Raw genomic sequence first — 22,520 nt, forward strand, 5'->3', positions numbered from 1 at the left:
ATCAGTAAAAAGAGAGGCTTCAGATCTACTTTGGTTTGAAGTTCAAGGGAAATTTCCTTTTCCACTGAGGTGCCCGCAGCAGGCGCTGCAAATTCCCCAACCCCTCTTGAAACTCAATGTGTTTCAAGGCAGCAATGCTCCCAAAACTCTTGAACCGAGGAACAGAGGGTCAATCCCTACATGCTGGCGTCCCCCCCGAAATGACCTGAGAAGCAGCGCTGACTGCATTTCACACAAGTGCAATACATTCAGAGAAAAACAGCTAAGTCAAGGGGGAGTCCCTTTCTCTGCTGCCTGGAGTTTCCAAGTTGTCTTTGGAAATGAATCAAATTCATGCCTTCCATGAAGCAGTCCAAAAGCAGCAGCTGCCGCCTGCCCAAGGAGACGCTATTTTTGTTCCTCCTCCAGCTCTCATCTGCCAGAACGACTTTTATTAGACGTACTCTCCATATGCACTTTCTTTCCACAAAAAAAGCACTAGGGGAAAATCAGGACACCACTTCTTCTAGCATATTAACCATATATACAGAGTATAGGAAATAGAGATTCCCTTTCAATTCCCCCCCCCCCCCCCCCCAATCTGCAGACTCTTTCCTGAAGTGCATGGAACATATCTCAGCACATGTATCACAGATCCTTCCCATATTACCTACAGGTATTCCAGTGGTTTTGTTTTCTATCTACTATTCCTCCTCCACTTTGCCCTATCATTCTTGACATCACAGGCATATTGCATATTCCCACTGTTTTATTTTTACCTGAGATTTTATGTTCAACAGATGCGCCTGTAGGATGAATTTTGTCTAGGGCAGTCATAATCAGAATCACTCTGCAACTCTTCCTTTCCACTCCTCCTTCTGCGTAGAAATAACATCTGCATTTTACGCAACTCACGTTGAAATGCAGCAATCTGGGGAACAACACCTAGGTAGTCAGACCTTGATTTTTTTCCTATTCCCAGCACCCAACAGCACAGCACTTCCCATGCAGGTGGACTGAGGTGCAATTGTGAGGTGCTAAGAATTAGCAAGAAGCCACCACAGCTCCACGTCCTGCTTCAGAATCTCTCCTGCAAAGGTATTTCAACACCCCTCAGATCTAGAGCAGATACGGGGTTTAACAATGCACAACCAGCACTAATGCAGTGCTTCTCATCTGTGGTTTCACAGAGCTGTACCAGGAGAGCCCTGACGCTTCTTTCTCCTCCATTTTACTGGGGAAATGAAGCAAGTTGCCTAGTCACACAGCAGACCATAAGAGATTTGGGAACAGAAACCCAAATGCTTCTCAGTCCTGTATTTTGTGGATTGAAGAAAGGTGGCAGTCTCTCAGTACGCCTTCTTGATAAGCTCAAACTACAACGTTTTTTAGGTGAAAAGGGACTATTGAACTTCTTAGCCCGTCTTACTGCATTTATGTGCCTATCAGGGCAGAATAATTTTAAGGAAGTAGAGTCCAGCTAGAAATAAGTTAGTTTTCACACGACAAACATTTCGTCCAGTGCAATCAACTTTAAGTAAGGTGACCAGCCTGGGGAAAATAAAGTCAACGTTAAACATGCTACAGGCTCACCCCTATTCCTTGCAAGAAGATACATGGTTAAGAAAACAAATGCTACATTTAAGATCCTTCTAGTCCTTCTTAAGTCCAGAGTCCACTTGCAATGCATCGGTGCCTGACTATAAAATACCCTGATGGTCTTTGTATCATGCTGCACCTCCCCATACCCCTCCAAAGTTATTATTGAGTATTTTTAGAGCCATACAGCCTTACACAGATGAGAAAAGATAGACATCCTTACACAGCCTCCAAGACCAGCAGAAATGTAAATGGTTTTCAGTGTTCTCAAACAAGCAGCATTTTTTTCCTGGGGTAAATGGCAGTATCAGTCAGTAAAACCACAGCCAGTTCTCTTGTATACAATGGAGGCACCTTCAGCATCTTGCAGATGGGCCCAGATCACAGGCTTCTGCAAAAATAACGCCTTACTACTCAGATGGCACAAATCGTTGCATGGCATACCCTATCTTCCAGAGGGATAGAGATCTTTATCAAATTGAGTAAGAATCTTACTGTAAACCAGACGTTATCAAGTAAAGAAAGCTAAGAACTGAACAATCTCATCTCTAGAAGTTGAGGATTTGACCAAAGCTTGTACACCACCACCTCCCCCCTCCCCTTTTATTTATTTTAAGATATCTGGGGATTATCTCAGCAGCTTTGCAGGTAAAATTATGTGCTGCACACTTAACTTACTTGCAAGATTTCCAGATGGCAACCATTGTGAAAATCTGCAACGACCATGCATAAACCCAGCTATTATTCTGGCATCTTCAACACATACTTTCTCTGAATACAGGGTAGAGGTTTCCCCTACTTACATGCTTTGAAAGTCCCATCCTGCCTTAAAAAGTGAGAAACAGTCAAAACACTAATCAATAACCTCCATGTGATGCTGGTCCATCAGTGAGGATTGCTTTTTGACAAAAGAATACAAGTTAAATGTGTTTAATTTTTCCAGTGACAGGTTCAACACAGCTGTGTCCTAGATCAGCGTTACTTCTCCAAAACACCCAGTGCTGTTTGGGAGCCACCGACAGCTTGTCACAAACAGGCAACAACATCTACAGGAAGTCATGGCAGGCTCAGCCAACACCACCACTGCATCAGGACAGATACACAAACAGCAGAATTATATTAACACGGTTAAATCAGCAACCTTTAACATAAGCTCTTTTGATACACATTTACACAAGTAAATTGTTTGCAGGCCACACGTTGACACTCACTTATCCTGGCTCAAGAGTTCTGGGATAAATACCAGTTAGTACCAAAAAACATCTTTAATGACAATAATAAAGGAGATGGAAGGGTGAGAAGAGATTCTTCAAGAAATTGTAACAAAAATCCCACCCCCTGTATCTGACAAATTAAATAAGAACTCACCTGCTTTCAGAGAAAGGTGAGAGGGGACTCTCAGAGGGCCTATCTGTAAATGCATCTGCCCAGAAGTAAAGCTGTACTTTGTTAATGCCTGTGCAAACGGATGACCAAGCAGATAACCTAAAAACACTTTACACTTAAAGCAGCGTGGATGTCTTGGTTCTGATCTCTATTCATAGCTCAATGAATAATGAAGGGCACAAACCTGCGTATTTATCATTGCCTCAACTAAAACAGAAAATAGGTGTAGGTCTGGCTGAAAATCACTTTTTTTTTTTTTTTGAGTCTTTTTATATTTTTATATTACATTTTTATATTTTGAGACAAATGAAATTTACCCCCAGTTCACTGTAGATGTGTTTGGTTCCCATTTGAGTCTAGTCTTTCACAAAGACTGAGCTGCACAGCAGTTCAATGGCAAGAAGGCACTTGTTCCCGCTTCACTAGAAGCCTACTCCTAAAAACTACACAGAAACTCCAGGAAGCCATCTTGCTACCCACAAGCTACTCACTTTTGATATAGCAGCAGTTTGAATAATTCACTAAACCAACAGCAAAGCTAAGCCTATATGTGCTCAAACACATTTAAACAAAAGCTTGTTCCCTGGGTGAGGGCAGAACAACACTGGAGAGCTACTAAATGTAGCAATGAAACAGTCAAACATACAAGAGATGGAAAATGAGAGGGACCTTTAAAGTTCTACCAAGAACAAGGTGTGAAAATAGCTGTTTCTGTCCCATATTATGTCTCCAGGGGTTTCTACAGAAACGCTCTAAGGTGTAAGATCACCTTCCTCACACTGTCTACTTTCTAGAGACCATCATTTTCCCTCCACTAATATGTTCATCCTGACGTGATGTAAGGACTCTTTTTCCTAATTTACTCTTAGCCTGGTTCTGAGCACATCTAAGTACACGTGGTGTTGCTCTCTAGTTTCCTCAGTTTACTGCAAGGAGGGACAAGACTACACGAATCAAATCAGAACTCATCACGGTTACATATAACATTGAATACAACAGTGTACACACTTTGGAACAATATTATGGCACCACAGTCGCAGCACAGTTAACTTTTACATCTGATTTGGATGGAAATTGCCATTGAGAGGCGTTAATGGCCAAAAGGAAGCCAGAGCAACAGCACATTTTCCATTTGGAAACTTGTTTTCCCTTGGGGTGGCGGAAAGCCTCCTCTGAAACTTAAGAAATTTTCATAATGCACAAGGGATTACAGTTTAAACATTTTCTGTCTCATCAGTGCTATAGTACATATTTCTAAGACATTGCTACAGATAGCATAGGAGAAATGAGATAATTAAACTATAAATAACAGGCTAACTATAGCTATATACTATACTATAAGCTATAAATAACAGGCTGCACTGAATTTGAAGTCTTACAGGAAAATACAAGGATTGAAAACCTTTGATAAAGTCCAAGCCATCCCACTTACACTGAAGAACTGGAACTGAAATACATTACGAAAAAGGTGAATCTTGTACATTTGAAGCTGTCTACATGCACATTGAAGCTATCTATGGACCCCTTAAAACTTTATTCTAGCGGAGAATATTTTTAGTTGGTTGGACCCCTGAAATCCCCGAGGAAACATCCAGCTTCCCAGCAGTCTATAAACTAGTAGGAGCTGGCCAGGGGCCAGGGGAGGAGAGGGCCCAAACCCATTGTGCCTGAGCATCTAGCTGCCCTTAGCGATGTGACACACAGCCAGCCTTCAGCAATGACTGAAGTGGCCTTGAGATTTGGCTGCTTAGGCATGACTGAGTATACTTTCAGGCTGGGTGGTTTGGTGTGGTTTATTTTATTATTATTTTTTAATCGTTTGAATGACACTACCTCTGCTCAGAGGGTATTTCTGGCAAACCAAAAACATAGCGCGTTGTCTGTGGGAATTCAAATGGGGCTTTTTTCCCCCTTACACAAGAAGTTTTAAAATTTTTTTTTGCCTTGGCATCATCTTCTGGCACTTATGTCATCTTCCTCTGACAAACCACTACTGATAGCCTTGAGTCTTGGCAACCTTTAAACCCAGTTGTACAGCTAATTAAGCCCTAACCCAGTGTCATATGGAAAACAGGGTATTTCAGAATAATAAAACAATTTGGATACGCTACATACCATGTTGGGCAATGATAGGCCAGCAACAAGAAAGCAACATAAAGCATCCTCTTCGGGGACTATTATCAAAGAGATGTTTGTGCTGCAGATTCTTGTACTCACCTGGAAGAGCTCGGTGAAGAGAGGCAAAGTCTCAGGACGTCTGCATACAGGCAAAAAGACATGTAACTTCCAAAATGAATTAGTGTTGTTCTCCTACTATACCTGCAGGGATACAGTGACTAGAAGCCTTTTGCAGAGACTATTACTTAAGAAACATACAAGCAGATCAGGTGCTAACATTTACTTTTATTTATAAAAAAATTGTAGAACGTATTAAATACAAACATTTGGAAAATGCAATCAAGGCTTTGCTAAGATGCCCAGGAACAGGAAGACAAAGAATCAAGAAGCTTACCAGGTTGAGAGCTTTTAAACTAGCTAAAGTAATTACTATAATTTTTCACTGACTTCTTTATAGACAGTGGCCATTATAGCAACCAATGTTATTACTGCCCTTTTTAAAAAACAGATATGATTTGCCATATCTTCCCAACCAATCACAAAATGTAAAGAAGCAACTCTTTCCAGGTTAAAAATCAGGGTAATAAATATTAATGCATTTACCCGTTACCTACATTGTATAACACTACATATTTCCTTATAATCACACATGGATATCAAGTTTACAAAAAAAATGATTACACATTTCAAATCTGGATATCCAATAAGGTGTTATAAACTTTATACATTTTCCAGTGAACATCAAAATGAGGACAATGGTTTGAAGTACAGAAACAAAACAACTGAATCCATCACCTACACTATAAAGGCCGACAATGAAGATGTGGACGGGGGTCATGTTCCCTATACCTAGAAAGACCTACACGCTGCCACTGAAAGGTTGGCTGGAAGACAAATCACGTCAAGTTCTCAGTCAGTGTTTGCCCCTCTCTTTTTCTAGAAGACCAAAGGCGAGAATCGTAGCTACTCTCTCTTCTGCACCTTATAGTGATAAAAGTGTAAACTATCCTCCTGCTACCTACAGAGGACCCAGATTCAAGTTTTCTTATACTGCCGCTCCTCTTTTGCCACTCTTAAATATGTTATGTAGCATGTACAGTCCACTAAAGATGTGGAAGCAAGAGACAACAGAAAGTACCTTCTGTCTTTTAAAAGGAGAGAAGCACTTCTATTTGCTGATAATATGGCATTCCCTGTCTTCCTGCTTTACCCTGTATCTGCTTACCAGTTGCAGCATAATGCACATTGATGTGGCTAGATGGCCCTAAATCCAAATTCGGTTCTAAGAAAATCCCATTTCTGGGACTGATTCTGTGGGGATAACAAAGCTACTTCAGAAAATCAATACAGATGCACAATCATTAACGTGTCTCCTGCTCTGCCTTGCATTTGTCAGAGTAGACAAACTGCCAACTTATCTGCGCTCACAGCGTTACTACTCCAAGGACGAGAGGACCAAAGATATTACAGAGTACATACTGCTAGCAGTCACCTACAGGATGGACTGGCTGGATACCTGCAAGAGCATCAGCAGAGTACTTCTGGTAGCTACCCTCCGGGGACAAGCTGATCTTACACTTATGAGAGGGCTGAACAAACGGACCACCATCCTGCATGTCTATCAGACCCTGTTACCAAGGAAAGCCTTTTCCATTTAGCACGTCCACTCTCAGAGCACAGAGGGTACTGCTGTGCTGGAATTCCTAAACAGCTACTTATTTGCAGCCCAACACCTCTGAGAAGAGTCAAATACTCCTGTTACCAGGCAAACACAGAACACAGGTGCTGGACATCCCAAATAGGTAGAGGTTCATTTAGCTACAAAAGGTTGAAAACAAACTCCAGTACCCTTCCCGAGCCCAACAGCACCTATTACTCCAACATGGATATGATCAACCTGCTCCAATTTTGTTCAGAACACCTAAAGCACACGCACAATGAAAAGTCTGATTTAGGCTTGGACTTGGATGAAGAGCTCAGGCCAGTTTCACCCCATCCCTTTTCTTCTCCTTTTTGACACTTATTGATGTACAAGATCCATATTTCACAAAACAGAACACACACGATATGAAAATATTTAACAAGGCCTGAGCTTACTTGACCCCAAAAGCCTTGCTCTCAGCATCCAAAGAATCCACTGCCACCCAAAGCAAGCAGGAAGTCACACGAAGAGGAATTTTGTGAAGGGATGGGAGGCGAGAGTACCAAAACAACTGAAAGAGATTACAGCTATATTTAGTATGCTGACTGACTCTCCCTCAGTGCTCAGTTTTTAGCATGATATACATCACATTTAAACAACTACGGGGTTCGTTTGTTTTTAAATACCCTGGTTATTCAGAGAGAGATTTTAATTTTTATTCAATCCTCAGGAAAAAAGGCCTTTCATCCTCTGAGACAAAGACAAGAAACTATTATCTTGGCAGCAGGGACAACCCCAATTACACCATCAGAAACCAACATACTGCCCAGCATCTCTGGCGACATATTTGACGTTACACTCTTAGAATACACTTAAGTCAGGCAATGGCTCCATTCTAGAAACAGACCAGGTTAACCAAGAGCAGAGTACGGCCCCTAATTTTAACCTAGTTTAAAACATAGTTTATAAATGCATTCCTATAAATCTGATCACAGCAAAATATATATGGTTTTTAAATGGCAGAAAGTCAAACAACTCAAATTTTAAACTAGTGAGGAATATGGGCAATTTTAAAAGAAAAACTTTTCTAATACAGACATCTGTGAAACATGCACACGCACCCCCCGCACACACATACACACACTCGCACACTTACATCACTCAGTGTCAAATTAAGATTACACAAGGCAATTTTCAAGGTTGCATTTACAACCACAATGACAAGTACAGCATTTCTGAGGTAGCTGAAGTCAAAGAGCAAACCACAGCACAAGCAATGAAACAGGTGCTCGCACTCACACCAAGCCCACTCTTTGGAGACACGTTACCACACGCGAAGGGGCATGTGTTGAAGAGGCACGTGTTCCACAGGGAATGAAGGTCAGTGGTACTGGAAACCTGACAAACTACTCTCCAGAGAAGTTCATGTGCATCTGGTTTCCCAACGATCAAGCGAACATGGCTTAAATCACTGCATATCAGCTGAACTGTGGTGACAGCCTCTGTGCTCTTGGTCTGCGGCAGTTCTACCGACAGCTCTGTCTCACGTGCACTGAAGCAAGTACAATTGTGGCAGTTGAAGATGTTATTAGTCAGAGCTGTCTGTCACACTTCTCCCCTACATGTTACTGTTGCCAGAAAGGTATATGCATGTATCTCACCTGCTTCAGTTTACAGTCTAGCATTCAAGTGCAAGTCCATCTCCAGGGTATTACTTGCCAATGAACTGTGAACAGCAGCAGCAGAGACAGACTTGAGTTCCCTTCTTCAGGTGCAATAACATCTTTGCCACATTAAAAGCACAGAGATGTCAAACTGCCACAGCTTGAATCACCAGAGTTCATCTCTCAGGGCCCTTTGCTAGCCTACAACGAAAGGAGTTGAGCTAACCTCACAGCAAATGCCAGGCTATGTGGGGATAACAGCTGGGGCTAACAGACAAACTGGCTTAGCCACAGTAACTGGATCATGTTTCTGAGCATACAAAGAGCTCGATCCTGCCCAAATTATAAAACTGTGTCAAACACACTCACCCACACACACATAATGTAGTATTTTCATCAAGAAGCTTTCTACAAATCAACTGTTTGCATGATTACTGCTGACAGTCTTGAAGATGGGATGGAAATTATGGCAAGATGTTTTTCAAAGGTAGAAAAATTCAACCTTCTACAATTAGGTCTCTGTTGTGTAGTTGCTGTATGAGAGGGATGGCACAGACGAGAAGTTGTTATTCCACTGTCTTCCCCCAGTACTCTGCTGCAACTCTGCCTGCTCTTTATATTTGCTCAGAAGATTTTTGGCTTCTTGCAGATCCTGAGAAGAGTTTTCACCATATTCTTCTTTCAGCCACTGCCTGAACTGCAGAAATTGAACAGACAGATACAACATGATGAAGCAACAACAGGAGACTGATGCAGAAGTAATACTCCCTCCTGCCCTACAGAATTTCAAGAGCCTTTACAAACACATGCAATCTGAAAAAAAAAGTTTAAATATTGCATGCCCTTCCCAAGCAGCACAGAATATATAGGCATAGGAACACAGATGAAATCACTGAGATCCCTTACGTCCCTTAAAATGACACGCTCACATAACAGCTTGGCTGAATGTAGAGCTACCAAGCAAGGAACACCCAATGGGTAAGGACATCCTGGACTTAAGAGCAGCCTCCTCCTGTTGCAAGTACAAACAATGAGATGAGTAAGTGTGGAAGCTAACATGATCAGTCAACTCGCCCCAGTCACAACAGGCTTAAATAACTTCAGAAGGTTAAGAGATCAGAAAGTGAACCACTCATATGGCCTTTTCATCTTGAGCTAACAAACACCAGCAGTAGAAACTGAACTGTAGATACCAGGAAAGGTATCTTCTAGGAAGAAAAAGGCCATGAGCTTTAACAGCTATAGCATAGGACCTTACATGTTATTGAAATGACTGACTGAATATGGTAACAGAAGTACCAGGTCTGGCTCAAGTTGAGAGAACAAAGCAGTAGCAGGGCAATCATGCTGGGACATCTTCCTCAGCTTCCAGATATTTTAAGTGAGGCAGGATCTTTGTGCTTGATATCACTTTTTTTTCCCTATCATGAGATCACTTTTCAAATCCACAGATTGTTGCCACAAAGTATGTGGATGCCAACATCATCCACAAGTACATATTGTAATAAAAAAAAAATGCTTCTTTGATTGGCACCTGCCACTTGACAGCTCCACTTTATGTTACAAGGAAGAGCACAAGTCACACCTGTTCACCTTCTCTATTCCACTCAATTTTATAAATCTTTGTCACATTACTCTGTCATTTCTTTGCCAGTTAAAGTATTTAAGTCCACATAGTCACTCCTGGCAATCTTTGTTGGTCTTCTCTGTAGAAGCAATAAGACACAGACCCCAGCTGTCCTGTCCCAGTGGGGATACTATTCCTGTGAATTTTTCAAGCCTTAACTTCCATAGCTTTGTTCTATTTGGGGCTTATGGACAACTTTAGCTGTAAAGACAATTTAGATGAACATCAGGAGACAAGACCTCAGCGTAGTTACACCCTCCCATTCCTAAGAGATCCTAACATGCTGAGTCAAATCTGAAGCCTCAGGCTACCACCTGGAAGCGCGGAGTTATTGCAAACCACACGACCCTCTTAGTGACTAAGCCCTTTCCTGTAAGACCAAGATCTAACGGAGCCCCATCCAAGAAACCCCACAGGATACCACCCTATATATGCACAGCAAAACACCCATGGTGCTGAAATCAGAAAAAAGTTCACACCCTTTGCAGATGGCAATATTCCACTGAAATCAGGTGTGTAAACAGACACCTGCTAAGGATGTGGTTGCTATTAAGAGACGGTAGGAAACTACAACCCAGCCAGTGACTACAGGTGGATATTTCTTTTTGCAACCTACTGCCTCCCCCTCAGTGAAATAGGCAGAATGCCCCGTCCATTGTGGATGAAAAAAGAGAGACGTTACTGTCTTTATCGGGCTATTTGCATATAGCCTTAATTGTCATTGCTGTTAGCCCAGACCAATTAGAGTAGAAATGACTGTAAGGGAGGAAGGAGACAAGTCTGGAAAGTCCCCCTCTGACTTCTGTCTCTTAAAAATCAGTTACTCTACCATTTACATCAGTTCCAAACGATCCAGGAAACATTCAGTTAAATATTAAAAAAAATCAACACAAATATTTACGGTTGCAAGCTGCATCACGCAAAACAAATGGTAATTTCTAAACTCCGAGCTTTCTGCAGCAGAACGATGGGGATGGAATAAAAAAGCCAAACTCCTTTGCCTTGTGTATATTGGCTTGCCTCTGTTATTGATTTTTTTTTTAAAATAAGTAAAATCCAAGCAAGTCCAGAGAACAGCAACATGCTGAGCAATGGAAAACAGAGGGGACAGACAGAGGAGGAAGTTAGTGTAAGTGGAAGTCACTGATCACCCATGGGGAGCAGGTCTTTTGCGTAGGACGGTTGTTTTTACTGGTAAGAAACTAATTTTTATTTCGTAATAACCACTTTGCAGTCTTATTGTTTCCTCAATTCTCCTAGCCCTACAAAGCCTCCAAAGGCTAGGAAATAAGCAGAAGAGTCAGATTTGAGACTATTCTACAAATCAGAATGTTTATTAAGTCTCAGCCGCAGATGGCATTGCTGAGGGAGGATGTAAGTCATAATGAGAACTTAACTTGACTCCTGGATAGCAAAGTTCTCTGATTATGATTTCTTTCCTGCTTACTATTCCAAACGAATGTGAGGAAAAAATACTTTTATGCAACCAGTATTAAATCTTGATCTCACTACTACATTCTGAGCTACTCACTCTCTACTTTTTCCTCTCTCTAAAGGTGTTAAGTCTTGTACTATGTCTTCAGCACACATGAAGATCACTGGATTGACAGTGTAGCTGGGCAGGTGTGCTTAGATGTTGTGCTTCATCTTTCCTCCCATCCCATGTTCCCTGTTACCTTCAATTCCATCTGTACCTCTCCAGTGTAGCAGGCTTAACCAAGAGGGCACTCCCACAAACCAAAACCAAGGAGTCAGACCAGCTAGTGAGAAGTAGCTCATGAATTAAGTCAGAGTTGATTCCCATTTCATCTGTTTGTAGGTCATTTACCTGATCGACATCATGCTTTTCAAAGTCCTGTAGCTGTCTCTGGAAGCCCATGTTGGGATTGGCACAGGATCTTGCTGCTCGGACAACAGACAGTGCATCTTCCCAGCCAAAGTCTGTGATGGTCATAATGTAGGCAACCACCAATGTTACACTCCTGGAGACACCTGCAAGGCTGCATGACAAACGAGGTGCAACAAACAGATGAAGTACAGCACTGAAAGCATCACTTCCCAAAACCACAGAAGGTTGCTGTGCTGCTTGCCACCATAAAGAAATACTGCTGTACTTGAGTTAAGGGAGTTTTGCTACTGCTTTTTTCAAATGCATCAGAACAGATCGATGACAAGATTGAGAAAGCTGGTTCAGAGTGATAATTCATATGAGACTAGACATGAAGGAATAAGCATTGTCTTCACAAAAGGGGATGACAGCACACATGTTCTAAGCTAGATTTGGTTTTGAGTAAGCTAAGTCACCCACATTCTTCTGCCTATACAGATCAGAGCACTAAAATAAGACTGTTCCCTTTTCACCATGAATAAAGGTGACATTTTTATGGGGCTGAAATAAACTGAATTGTAAAGCGCATGAGTCTGGTTGCCTGAGCTCTTTTCCTATTTCTACTACCCATGCACTGTGTAACTTATGCTCTCAGGACTCTAGTTTCCTGAAACAGTTGGATAAAGTAAGAATCATTCACTAGTACTGGTTTGACAGCTCTAGAAGAACTACAAGTCTTACTATGGTGAGTATAAAGAACGTGCTTGGGCTACATCTGTACCAGATTCTTTCATACCAGATTCTTTCACCTGGCATTTCCAAGCCATCTTATGCTCTTGAAGTATATGACAAAATTTAAATATGTGCTTTTTAAAACTATCACAATTCAGAGACATTATTCCTGTATTACATACGTGGAGACTGACCAAATGACTCGTTCACAGCCCTGCTATGAATTGGTAGCAAACTGAGGATTTACACTCAGGGCCTTTGTTCAAGTCCAGTGTTCAAATCATGAGATGACACCGATTCCAGATATAGACTCAGATATGCCACTTGGACATACAACACAGACTACAACCAATAGTAGAGAGCAAGAAAAAAACAGGGTGGGATTTCCTTTTTTTACTTTTTATAGTCCCAGGAGTCTCCAATCAGAGACTTGCTATTAAAAAAAAGCAACGTTTGAATGCTTCAGCAGCTGAAAGAAAAATATTTTCAGATTTTTTTTTTTTTTTTTTACTATTTTTTATTTGTAGTAACATTGAAGTCACCCAAATAGTTGTCATGGAAACCAATCAAATTATTAGGATTACAGAACTCTTTAGAAATACAATGATTAACGATAATGGGAAATAAGTAAGAACCCTAGTCAAAGAGATTTTCTTATTATTACTTTTTTAGGAAAGACCAATTAATAGATTTGATTAGGAGAGAAGGTCGAGAATTTCTTGGGCTCCTTTTATCACCAGGCGCTGCCCAGCCTAGTGGCTCAGAAGTTCTAGTTGCATGATGCATTAATAGCATTTACAAATTTTCTGGGGATTCTCAAATAAAAAGAGTACTTCAGTCCAAGCAGATTTTGCTATAAAATGGAGATAAACACTACCTTATCATTAACATGATGAACATACAAGTAAAAGCACAGTGACCCTTAAGCTTTCTTGGTCAGTGATATACATACCAATGAACTAGGCAGCCTTCACCTTTAAGCCGGCACTCATGGATGAATTTGATGCTCTCTCTGAAATGCCTTGCCCTGAAAACAGAAGCAGAAGGGGAGTAAAGAAAGTGCTCTATTTAGTAAAATCACTACTTAGAGAAAAATGCATCCGAAAGCTTACTTAATGCTGTTTCGAGAATTTAGAACTGAACACGGGGCTTGCAATGTGAAAGTTAATATCTATCGATGAAACCCCAAACTCACTGGCATAGTTTTTCACCATGCTACCTGAAGGAGAAACTGGTATCTTAGGCACTACGGTGTGATAAACATTAGCAAACACTTTGTTCTGATGACTGTCAAGTCTGTGTTTCAGTTTGTGTTTTATTCCTCTTTTAACTAGTAACTCAACCTCACGTCTCCTTGAGTATACTCTGACGTTAGGTGAAACTCAGCATGGCTACACGAGCTCTAAGTATATTGACTTTCGCAAAGCAGCATCCTGCTACCCAAACTGGAGCTTAACTTTGACTTCTCCTCCTCCTTCAAACCATGCACTAGGACACACCTGAACATTATGACTCTTCACAACATGAAATCTTTCCCTTTTGTCACTGGTATGAAAAAAAATTCTCTGTTGAAGTCTTGGCTACTTCATCTCCTTCCAGGTTCCTCCCCGTATATCTCAGGGCCCCACTGTTATTTAGTATAGCAGCCAATCCCTGCCTACAGTCTACATTTTGTTAAGCACTGTGGTAGAAAACATGGAAAAGAAAGACTCACGGAAAAGAAATGCTCACCCTGCCCCTGCCCTTCAGGCTGCAAAGCCCTTGGGGCTGTCCGTAATTTACCATAGGTGCCAGCAGCACCTCTCAGCTCAACAGAACTGAAGCTCACTGTAGCCTTTGAATGCTCGTGCAAGTCAAGCTCACAAGTAGTAGCACAGACAGAGGAGACTGCCAGTAAGCACGGTACTGAATACCTCGCAAGAGGACAAGGCGAACCTGAAAGCACACTGCACTTAACACCCATGAAACACAACGTCCTGTATTCAAGATGTTCCCCCCCCCTCTGAGTGTATATTATACCACAAGGGTAAAAAGAAAAAACCTCAGCCCGGCACCAGCAGCCACACAAAAATCAGGAATGCCCACATAAAAGGAAGCTTCCCTTCCTGCCCAACAGTGCAGCTGTTGATACTATAAACACTAAGAACTGAACGAGGACAGCGATACAAGAGTGACTGCCTTCAGGACTTGCAAAGGCATTGATATATAAGCTGATATATCCAGAACAAGGGATCACAAAGCCCACGACTCCCTCCCCAAGGCAGTTCTTGCATCACTGGATGCAACACAGAGAACACAGCCGGAAGAAACTTGAGTGACTTCTAAGGAAAACGTCACAGCATGAGGTAACCCCAGGCTTCAGGGCATCATGTAAACTCAGCATTCTGTGTTTCTCAAGAAACTGATCAAGTGGGATAAGTGTAGAAGACTGAGGAAGCCTAATGAACACATTTCTGCTCAGACTGCTGCTCCAAAACATTTTCATTTTCACTGGCTGAACCGCAACAAATCATGACACTAGGTCTACCTGTGGGGAACTGGCAGCTTCACGTACATAACTCACGTGACAAATGACACCGGACTGTGTGCACAAGAGGCATTACTACTGCACAGAGGAGTGCTTGTCCAAGATTAAGTGGATTTGATCAGGTGAAACTTGGTTAGGGTTGGACTGACAACATCCCTATCTTCTCATACACTCATCTTTCTTTCCTCTTTCTCTCTAGAGAATCTGGCCAACAGAGCAGCTCCAAGCACCGTGAATTCACTTCAATGGTCTAGCACAACTTTTGGTTAAACACTTCAATGCTTTGGTTTGAAAAGCATCTGTGAACGAGCACAGCACCTTTGCAAGGTACTAAATATAGCTAGCAGTGAACGCCATTCACTCAGTTTTATTTATCCTTCCTTATTGCTGACACTCAGTCTGCTGATTCACTGTCAAGTGTAAGTGTCTGCAGGCAATCACGAAAATGAGAAGAGAAATAGCAAAGCTTAAAATCAGGGCTACTCTGTAGAACCACAGCCCCTCCTCACCTTGAGTCAGAGAAAAGGAGAAATGTACTTCTCCACAACGTATGGTATAAGAGCATTGCTGGCTCCACAGCAGACACAGTTGCCTAAACACATTTTCAAAGTTATGACACAAACTTATTTACACAAAAAAACCAAGACTGAGGATCAGTTAACCGTGTGGCAATTGCCATAGACACAAAGAATGGCAAGTCTTACATTAACCACAGAATAGTTGATTATCATCTGTAACAGGAAAACACTTGACAAATGCCTTGAATCACAACCTGTTTGTTGGGCTGAACAGCTACTTCAAGACAATTAAGTGACATCTTAATTTTACATCTCCCAGCTTAAAACTCGGTCTTAAACTGTACAATCTTCACAGCGGGAAACACCACAGGAAGAAGATCCAGTAGAGTGCCCCTACCAGAATGATGTGAAAGTTATCTAAACTTGAACGGTAGCAAACTGGATAATCCAAAGCTAGCCAGAGGACAGAGTTACAATACCAGACCTAAATATCACAGTTGCTACTCAGCCTTCTAGAAATACTGTAAGGGTTAAAAAGAACACGCGCAAAAACAGATAGGAAAAGGTATCTTGACGTTTCTTTCCTCTGGCAATCTAAATGCAAAGATCCACCTAAACTGCTTTTCATAATAGGTTCCCCGGCTTCTGTGTTATCACCATTACCAGCCTGACCGTTGGATGCTAGTTCCTTAGAAACACACAGCCTAAGACAATTGGTTAGAACAGGACAGAAACGGAAGATTTGGTTTCTACAGAATACCCTATTAGTAACAGGTTCTGTAGGACATCACATTTCTGGGGAAGTCAGTGGCCCAAGGCAAAATACTCACTGTCCAGGGAAACACTCATTTAACTCCTAGGAAGCACCTCTGGTCTCAAAAGCAACTGCTGCATTGCTGTACTAAGTGGGTGCAGAACACTGGAGCAGAGGCAAGCTTTCAAGCTACTTCAGTGAGTGCTCACGTATTAACAGGAAAATCCCTGTTATATTTCTCTGGCAGTTCATCCCTCTGAGGAAAAGAGATCCACTAAATAAGCTTATGATGACTACACGTGCATTATGCACACAAAGTTCCCCTCACAAAAACTAAGCTGCAGTGAATTAGGAGCTCACAGACCCAAAGTTCATTGGGTTAGGGCCTTCAATTGGACCTTCTGAACTTGCCAGCAGTTGCAAGACAGCAACAAAGCTTCAGGAGCTTCTAACAAACTTGCTGTTTGGCAACGCATGCAAGAGAGCAGTGCACGTCCAGTCTGTCTTGCCTCTCAGCAACTGCTAACACAAGGATATGCAACACAGGATGGTGCTGCCATTTTTTATTTTTTTTTTTCCTCCTGAGACCACAGGAATCTCCTTTGAGAGAAGAGGGTACATATGTAAGGGTATTGCAGAGGGATCTACTCCCCTTTTATCTCCCCCCTCCACAGAGGGGGCACATACACGGTGCGGTTACCCATTCCTAGATATGACTGTCATGTCCTCACAGTCTGAACAAAAACAGTTTCCTCTTACTTCAGAGGGCTGTATGTGCAAAGCAAGTAAGAACACTGCTTGGGGACATCATGATTTGACTTTACTTTAATTTCTGCACTGTATAAAGCAAAAAAAGAAAAATCGGTTACTCATCAAGTTTTATTTTAAGTGATAAAATGTCTCAGTATTAGAAGTAATGACGTTTGCTTGCAACCACCTGATACCAAAGCAAGAATTGTAGACGCCTTCAGCATAACAGAAACAATACTCATGCAAATATTGTATTTTCTTACTGAACCTTAATAGCTTTGGTACCACATCGGACAGTTCAAGTGCTGGAGGTGGTTTTTCAATATAACTCCTTGATTTTAAACAGTGATGGAGGGACTGAACTGTACAACTATTAATATTCACCAAAAATGTTGCCCCCTCTATTCCCTTCCCTGAATTGATCCAGATCTCTACTAACAAAAGAAAGCAGATTTTGGAAAACATTTCAGAAATGCTACAGATCTCAGAATACCAACGAACAATTAATAAGACACTGAATGTTTCCCTCTAATCTCATTTTTTTCCCTCTACAAAAAAAAAAGATTATTTTTAAATTTAGTTTAAGTATCAAGGCCACAGACACAGCTACTTGTCTGTTACAAAGGTAGTTAACCATCTGCCTACTCATTACAGATCTGTCTTGAAAATTAAGGAATTAAGGGTTTGGGGCTTGGTGGGGGAGGAAAGGGGAGCTTGCTTGGTTTTGGTTTGTGTTTTTTTGTTGGTGGTGGCAGCTTTTTTTTTTTTAATCATTACAGAAACACATCAGAATGAGAAGACAAACCAATACACATCAAATGCCACACTGGAATCTTTCTAGGGTATGAAAAATACACTCTCTAAAAATATCCACCGAAAGCATCAGCCGGAATATTGCTGTGATGTGAGAGAAAAGCAGTGCTGCATTTCCTTCCGTACATACCAGGCTTCTTTCAAGTACTTGCTTTGCTACAAAACTTGCTAGCAGGATGTGGCTGAAACCCCCCTCATCTCTCCCCAACATAAACAGTGAGTTCTAGAAGAAAGAGTTGGTCACCATCCAAGTTCTCTTACAAAATTTGTTTTGATTTCTCTTTGGAATCAAGATTTGCTACGCACCTTCAGTTCAATGGTTCAAAACATTAAAACCAAGGGCAAGTCAATCAGCATTTCACGAATGTGAGCAGCAATGAGAAAGATCGAGGCTGGGACGCAGCAGTTTCAGTAGCCTTTCTCAAGGCAACAATCAGTCCAGCGCAGACAAATTCCCCACCATGCAAGTCTACTAATAAGAGCAGTGGGGCCTTCAGACGTAGGTGCAAGTCATCCAGAGCAGACAGTTGCAGGAGTACTTTGCACACTGGGACTTTATATCTAAGGCCCACTGCGAGGAATTTATTTTAACCTTTGGAGCACCAGGCTTCATAGCTCTTTCACATTTTTCCTCTTTTTAGTGGCTAGAGATAGTGCTAGCAAGAAAGAATAGTCAAGTAAAAAGATTTACAAAAACAATGGCTGGAATAAACTGGGAATAAATTCCAAGCAGGCTAACTGAGGAAACCCTGCAGTTTAAAGCCAGAAATGGATGAAGAGCGTTTATGTACTGACCCTCCTACAAACCCTTACACACAGAAAGCAGGGGCAGAACCAAAGTGGCTGCAAGAAAGCATTATTGTGTTTTCTTAACAGATAAAAAACACGTTAGCGCAATATTAGTGAGAGATCAGAATCAGATCTTTTAGATTATTGTAAAACAGGCACCACAGTACTGAAGGACTTCTGTGTTTTTGTGTTTTATTTTTAAGTAACTTACAAGTTCTGCGAGGGTGAGTCAGCAGCAGGAATACAGAGATACTTCACTCCCTGTGTAAAGAAGCAAAAAGAAATGAGAAGAAAACATCCAAGACAAATGCACTTATCTACCACTGTGTTACTCGTGGTCTAGACTGGTGCAGTCTTACAGACTTTGAGGAAGATGCACCATTATTCAGACAAGCAAAGATCATCTCTGTGCAGCCAGGTTTTAAAACATTGTTTTCACATCTGCTTTGTTGCCAAGACACCAGCACATAACTTAGTTATGCTTATCCCAAGGACCAGCAGCAAGATTTTTAAAACAGAAACATCTTTACTAAAAAAGCATAGCTTTTTTTTTTCCCAAAATCTCATTCTTATTTTTCTAGTAAAACTAAGTTGTCTCCTGCCTGTCCCTTTCTCTGAACAAAGTCTACACCTTAAAATTGTGATAAGCAATTTCTTTTGAATCCGTGCTAATCATTTTTTTTCTCACATGGCTGGTAAACCAAACAAAATGCAATGCATTTTGGAGAAGAAAATTATGTTCGTGGGGTGGTTTTTGCTGTTAAAATTATTATTTTTTGAAAGTTCAAGAAGGACAACCATAAAACCCGTACTTTTCTTCCACAAAGTTAGCCTCACCATTTTAGTCAGCTACCATAGTACGTTACAAGATTAATTAGGGAAGTTAGACAAGCATTTCTCATGCATTGGAAGTGTTACTGGGTATATTTAAAACATCAGTATAATCATACTCTACTGCTTTGCATTGTTAACGCTCAGTTTAACTGCCATTTTATTTTCAAAGCCTGTTTTGCCCCCCTGACTATTAAGAAAAAGAATGCTTCTGAAAGCATTTTTATCTGACTTCTCAAATAGGACTTCCAAGAAAATAGGTTGCAGCTCAAATACATAAAAACTAAATTATTCACTGGAAGTCTTTCAGCATCTGAGATAAGCAGAGTTGTGAATTTTTCAGATGTACTTGTAAAGATAAGGATTCACAGCAAAGAGTCCACCACAAAATACACATTAGGTTATCTTTCTGTAACAATACAAAAACCCCGATAACTTTGCACGCTCATCCAGTAACACACAAGGGGAAAAAAAAAATAAAAAAATAAAACGTTTATTTACAAGAGATCCTTCAAGTGACATTTGCCAACAAGGTGGAACATAATATATATCTGCTGGGCATTTCATTTGCTAGGTGGCGGACTGTGTGTGAAAAGTTCATTGCTCAACTGTGACAGCTACGTGAGGTAGCATCTTCTCTAGTACTGCCTTTACCATGTTGGCTCAGAATCTTCTCTTTGCTCTTCCCCACATGCACTTGATTACTTCACCTGTCACCTCGCACCAAGGAATAATAATCACTTTTACAAGTGGCCCTGGCCTCTGGCACCATGACACACCGTCACACCAATCCTCTACCAGATGCATGAACTTCACCGCTACGTCAGAAAGGATGTGGTGATCCCTCACCCCTATCTCCTTACTAACACTTCCATAAAGCACCAGCCGTTCTCTCAGCCTGACAGAGCTTCTTTGGCCAGTGCTTTGCTCACAGCCATAGAGCTTTGAGAGCATGCGTGTGCTTTACCAGACTTCCTTGCCCTGTATCAGGATGAGAGATGTCTACTGCAGGACACCAGGATGGCTTCAGAGCCATAAGGTGATCTACAAGGGCTCATGTAGATGCATCCACTTAGAAACTTGCAGTAGTTGTAATACATCCACTAATAGGCTCCTGAGCCAAGGATGGTAATTGTATTGTGACAGACAATTACGATAATAACCTCGTATGACACATTTGAGAAATTCATCTTGGACACTAGTATCACTTCCAAGTGAGTCACTCCAGTAGAAACAGGGCCTCTGACCTGAAAGCAAAGTTACATGCTGATCTGTCACACCTCTATACCACTCCATGCCATTAACTGCACCACCAAGGGAAAAAAGCCGGAAAGAAAACTAAAAGGTAGGAGACAGGTTAACGCTAGCACATGCTTTATGCCTTTGGTTTGCTCCTACAACACAGGCTGACTGATACAAGTTGTTCCACGGATTTCAGAAGCTATGGCACACGCTGAGTGCTCTTCACAAACTGAATGCAGAGGGGCTTTCAGATGATGTTCACTTTAAAAGCAGAAGTAGCACCAGCACAAGGTGAAGACCCACACTGTTCTTTTTCTTTGTCATGGCTGGCTAGTTCCCACTACCGCAAGCAAGCATGAAACTCGCCTGTAGGAGACCGCATATGGTACTGAATGGCTCATCCAGAGCCTGATCCTGGAGGTCTGCAGCACCTACAACTTCCAGTGAAGTAACACCAGCGCTCCTCTCATTACTGTGCCAACAGATGCTCAGCATCAGCCAACGAGCCTGATTAAAACAACTTTAAACATCTCCTCTTTGAGAAGCTACTGGAATTTGGTATTTGGACGGATGCACGTCTTGCGTGTGGTGTTTTTGGAAGGCTGTGGTGATGGACTCCTCCCTGTGAGGAAATAATCACACACTCAACTCAAAAATAGCTCGAGGTGGGATTTCAGAAGCATTGTGCAGTGGCCTAACCCAACTCTCACACACACAAAAAAAAGAAAAAATAAAACAGCGAAACTCTGTGACTTTAACCCAAGCAGTTTGGCCAGAGTTGATAACTCCTGAGGATCCCACCCTACCATCAAGTTTTGCTTCTCTATGTTTAAACAATAATAATGATAGAATCAAATATCATTCAAACACAATTGGATACCAGAAATACAGCAGCTACACAGGACTGTATGTGGCAGGGTTTCATAAATGAGAACCAAGGGATTTTTGTGTAGCTATTCATACTTTGCTGGGATTAGCTTTTACTCACATATGCTGGATACACATTCTTTTTTAAAACATATTGGCACTAGGAAGATACTTAATGACTGAACCCTCTTGTCTGTATTTAAAAATAAAAACACTACCCAGGATCACAATATTTGTTTATTTGTGCCCCAAGACACTGCTCTTCCTCCTGTGCACATACCTTTGCAGATAACATCTAAGAACTGTCCCAAAGGGACCTCTCAAAGCAGAACAGTTTATGTCAAGGGAACGAGTAAATAGCTACAACATTTTAGATGGGGTACTAGCATGCAAGAAAGATACAGGCATCACTATTTTATTAACCAGCAGAGCTCACTTGCAATTCTGAAACTGCAAAGCCTAAGATGTAAGGAGGCAACAACCACTGAAACACGACAACTAAAAGAGAGTAAGCTAAAAATCAAAAGATTGTTAAAGAGTCAAGCAGACTAGCTCCTAGCGAAGATTTCAGCAACCTCCAAACCAGTAGCAAGTTAGCAGCTTCATTCAATAAACATTAATCTGGTTGCACATGCAATATACAGAGTTGATACAAAACTGCACATTAGTGAGGGGAATACAAAATAGAAGTTTAATGTCACACTGTATGGAAGTTTTATTTTTAAATAATAAATAAAATCCGATGTTTTTTCTTCCCTTGGACTGACAGTTTTCTAAGAATTATTCAGTGGAAAAAGGACAGAACACCTCAAAAATATACTGTTACTTCAACTACACACATTAAATTAGGTGCC

General features: G+C 41.3%; 1 protein-coding gene across 5 annotated transcripts in view; it reads right to left on the minus strand.

Moving 5' to 3' along the window:
- Positions 1–5,347: 5,347 nt before the first annotated feature.
- The window catches only part of DUSP22 (dual specificity phosphatase 22), a 96,260-nt gene continuing 79,087 nt past the window's right edge, over positions 5,348–22,520 (minus strand). For all 5 annotated transcript variants that reach the window (XM_050708990.1, XM_050708991.1, XM_050708988.1 and 2 more), the window contains 4 exons: positions 18,938–18,987; positions 13,528–13,602; positions 11,844–12,015; positions 5,348–9,085 (listed from right to left, as the gene is read on the minus strand). In XM_050708990.1, coding sequence (XP_050564947.1) covers positions 8,900–9,085; positions 11,844–12,015; positions 13,528–13,602; positions 18,938–18,987 — 483 coding nt within the window. In that variant the 3' untranslated portion in view covers positions 5,348–8,899. The remainder of the gene's footprint in view (positions 9,086–11,843; positions 12,016–13,527; positions 13,603–18,937; positions 18,988–22,520) is intronic.

Source organism: Cygnus atratus, chromosome 2 (genome assembly GCF_013377495.2).
Source record: "Cygnus atratus isolate AKBS03 ecotype Queensland, Australia chromosome 2, CAtr_DNAZoo_HiC_assembly, whole genome shotgun sequence".
Taxonomy (NCBI): Eukaryota; Metazoa; Chordata; class Aves; order Anseriformes; family Anatidae; genus Cygnus; species Cygnus atratus.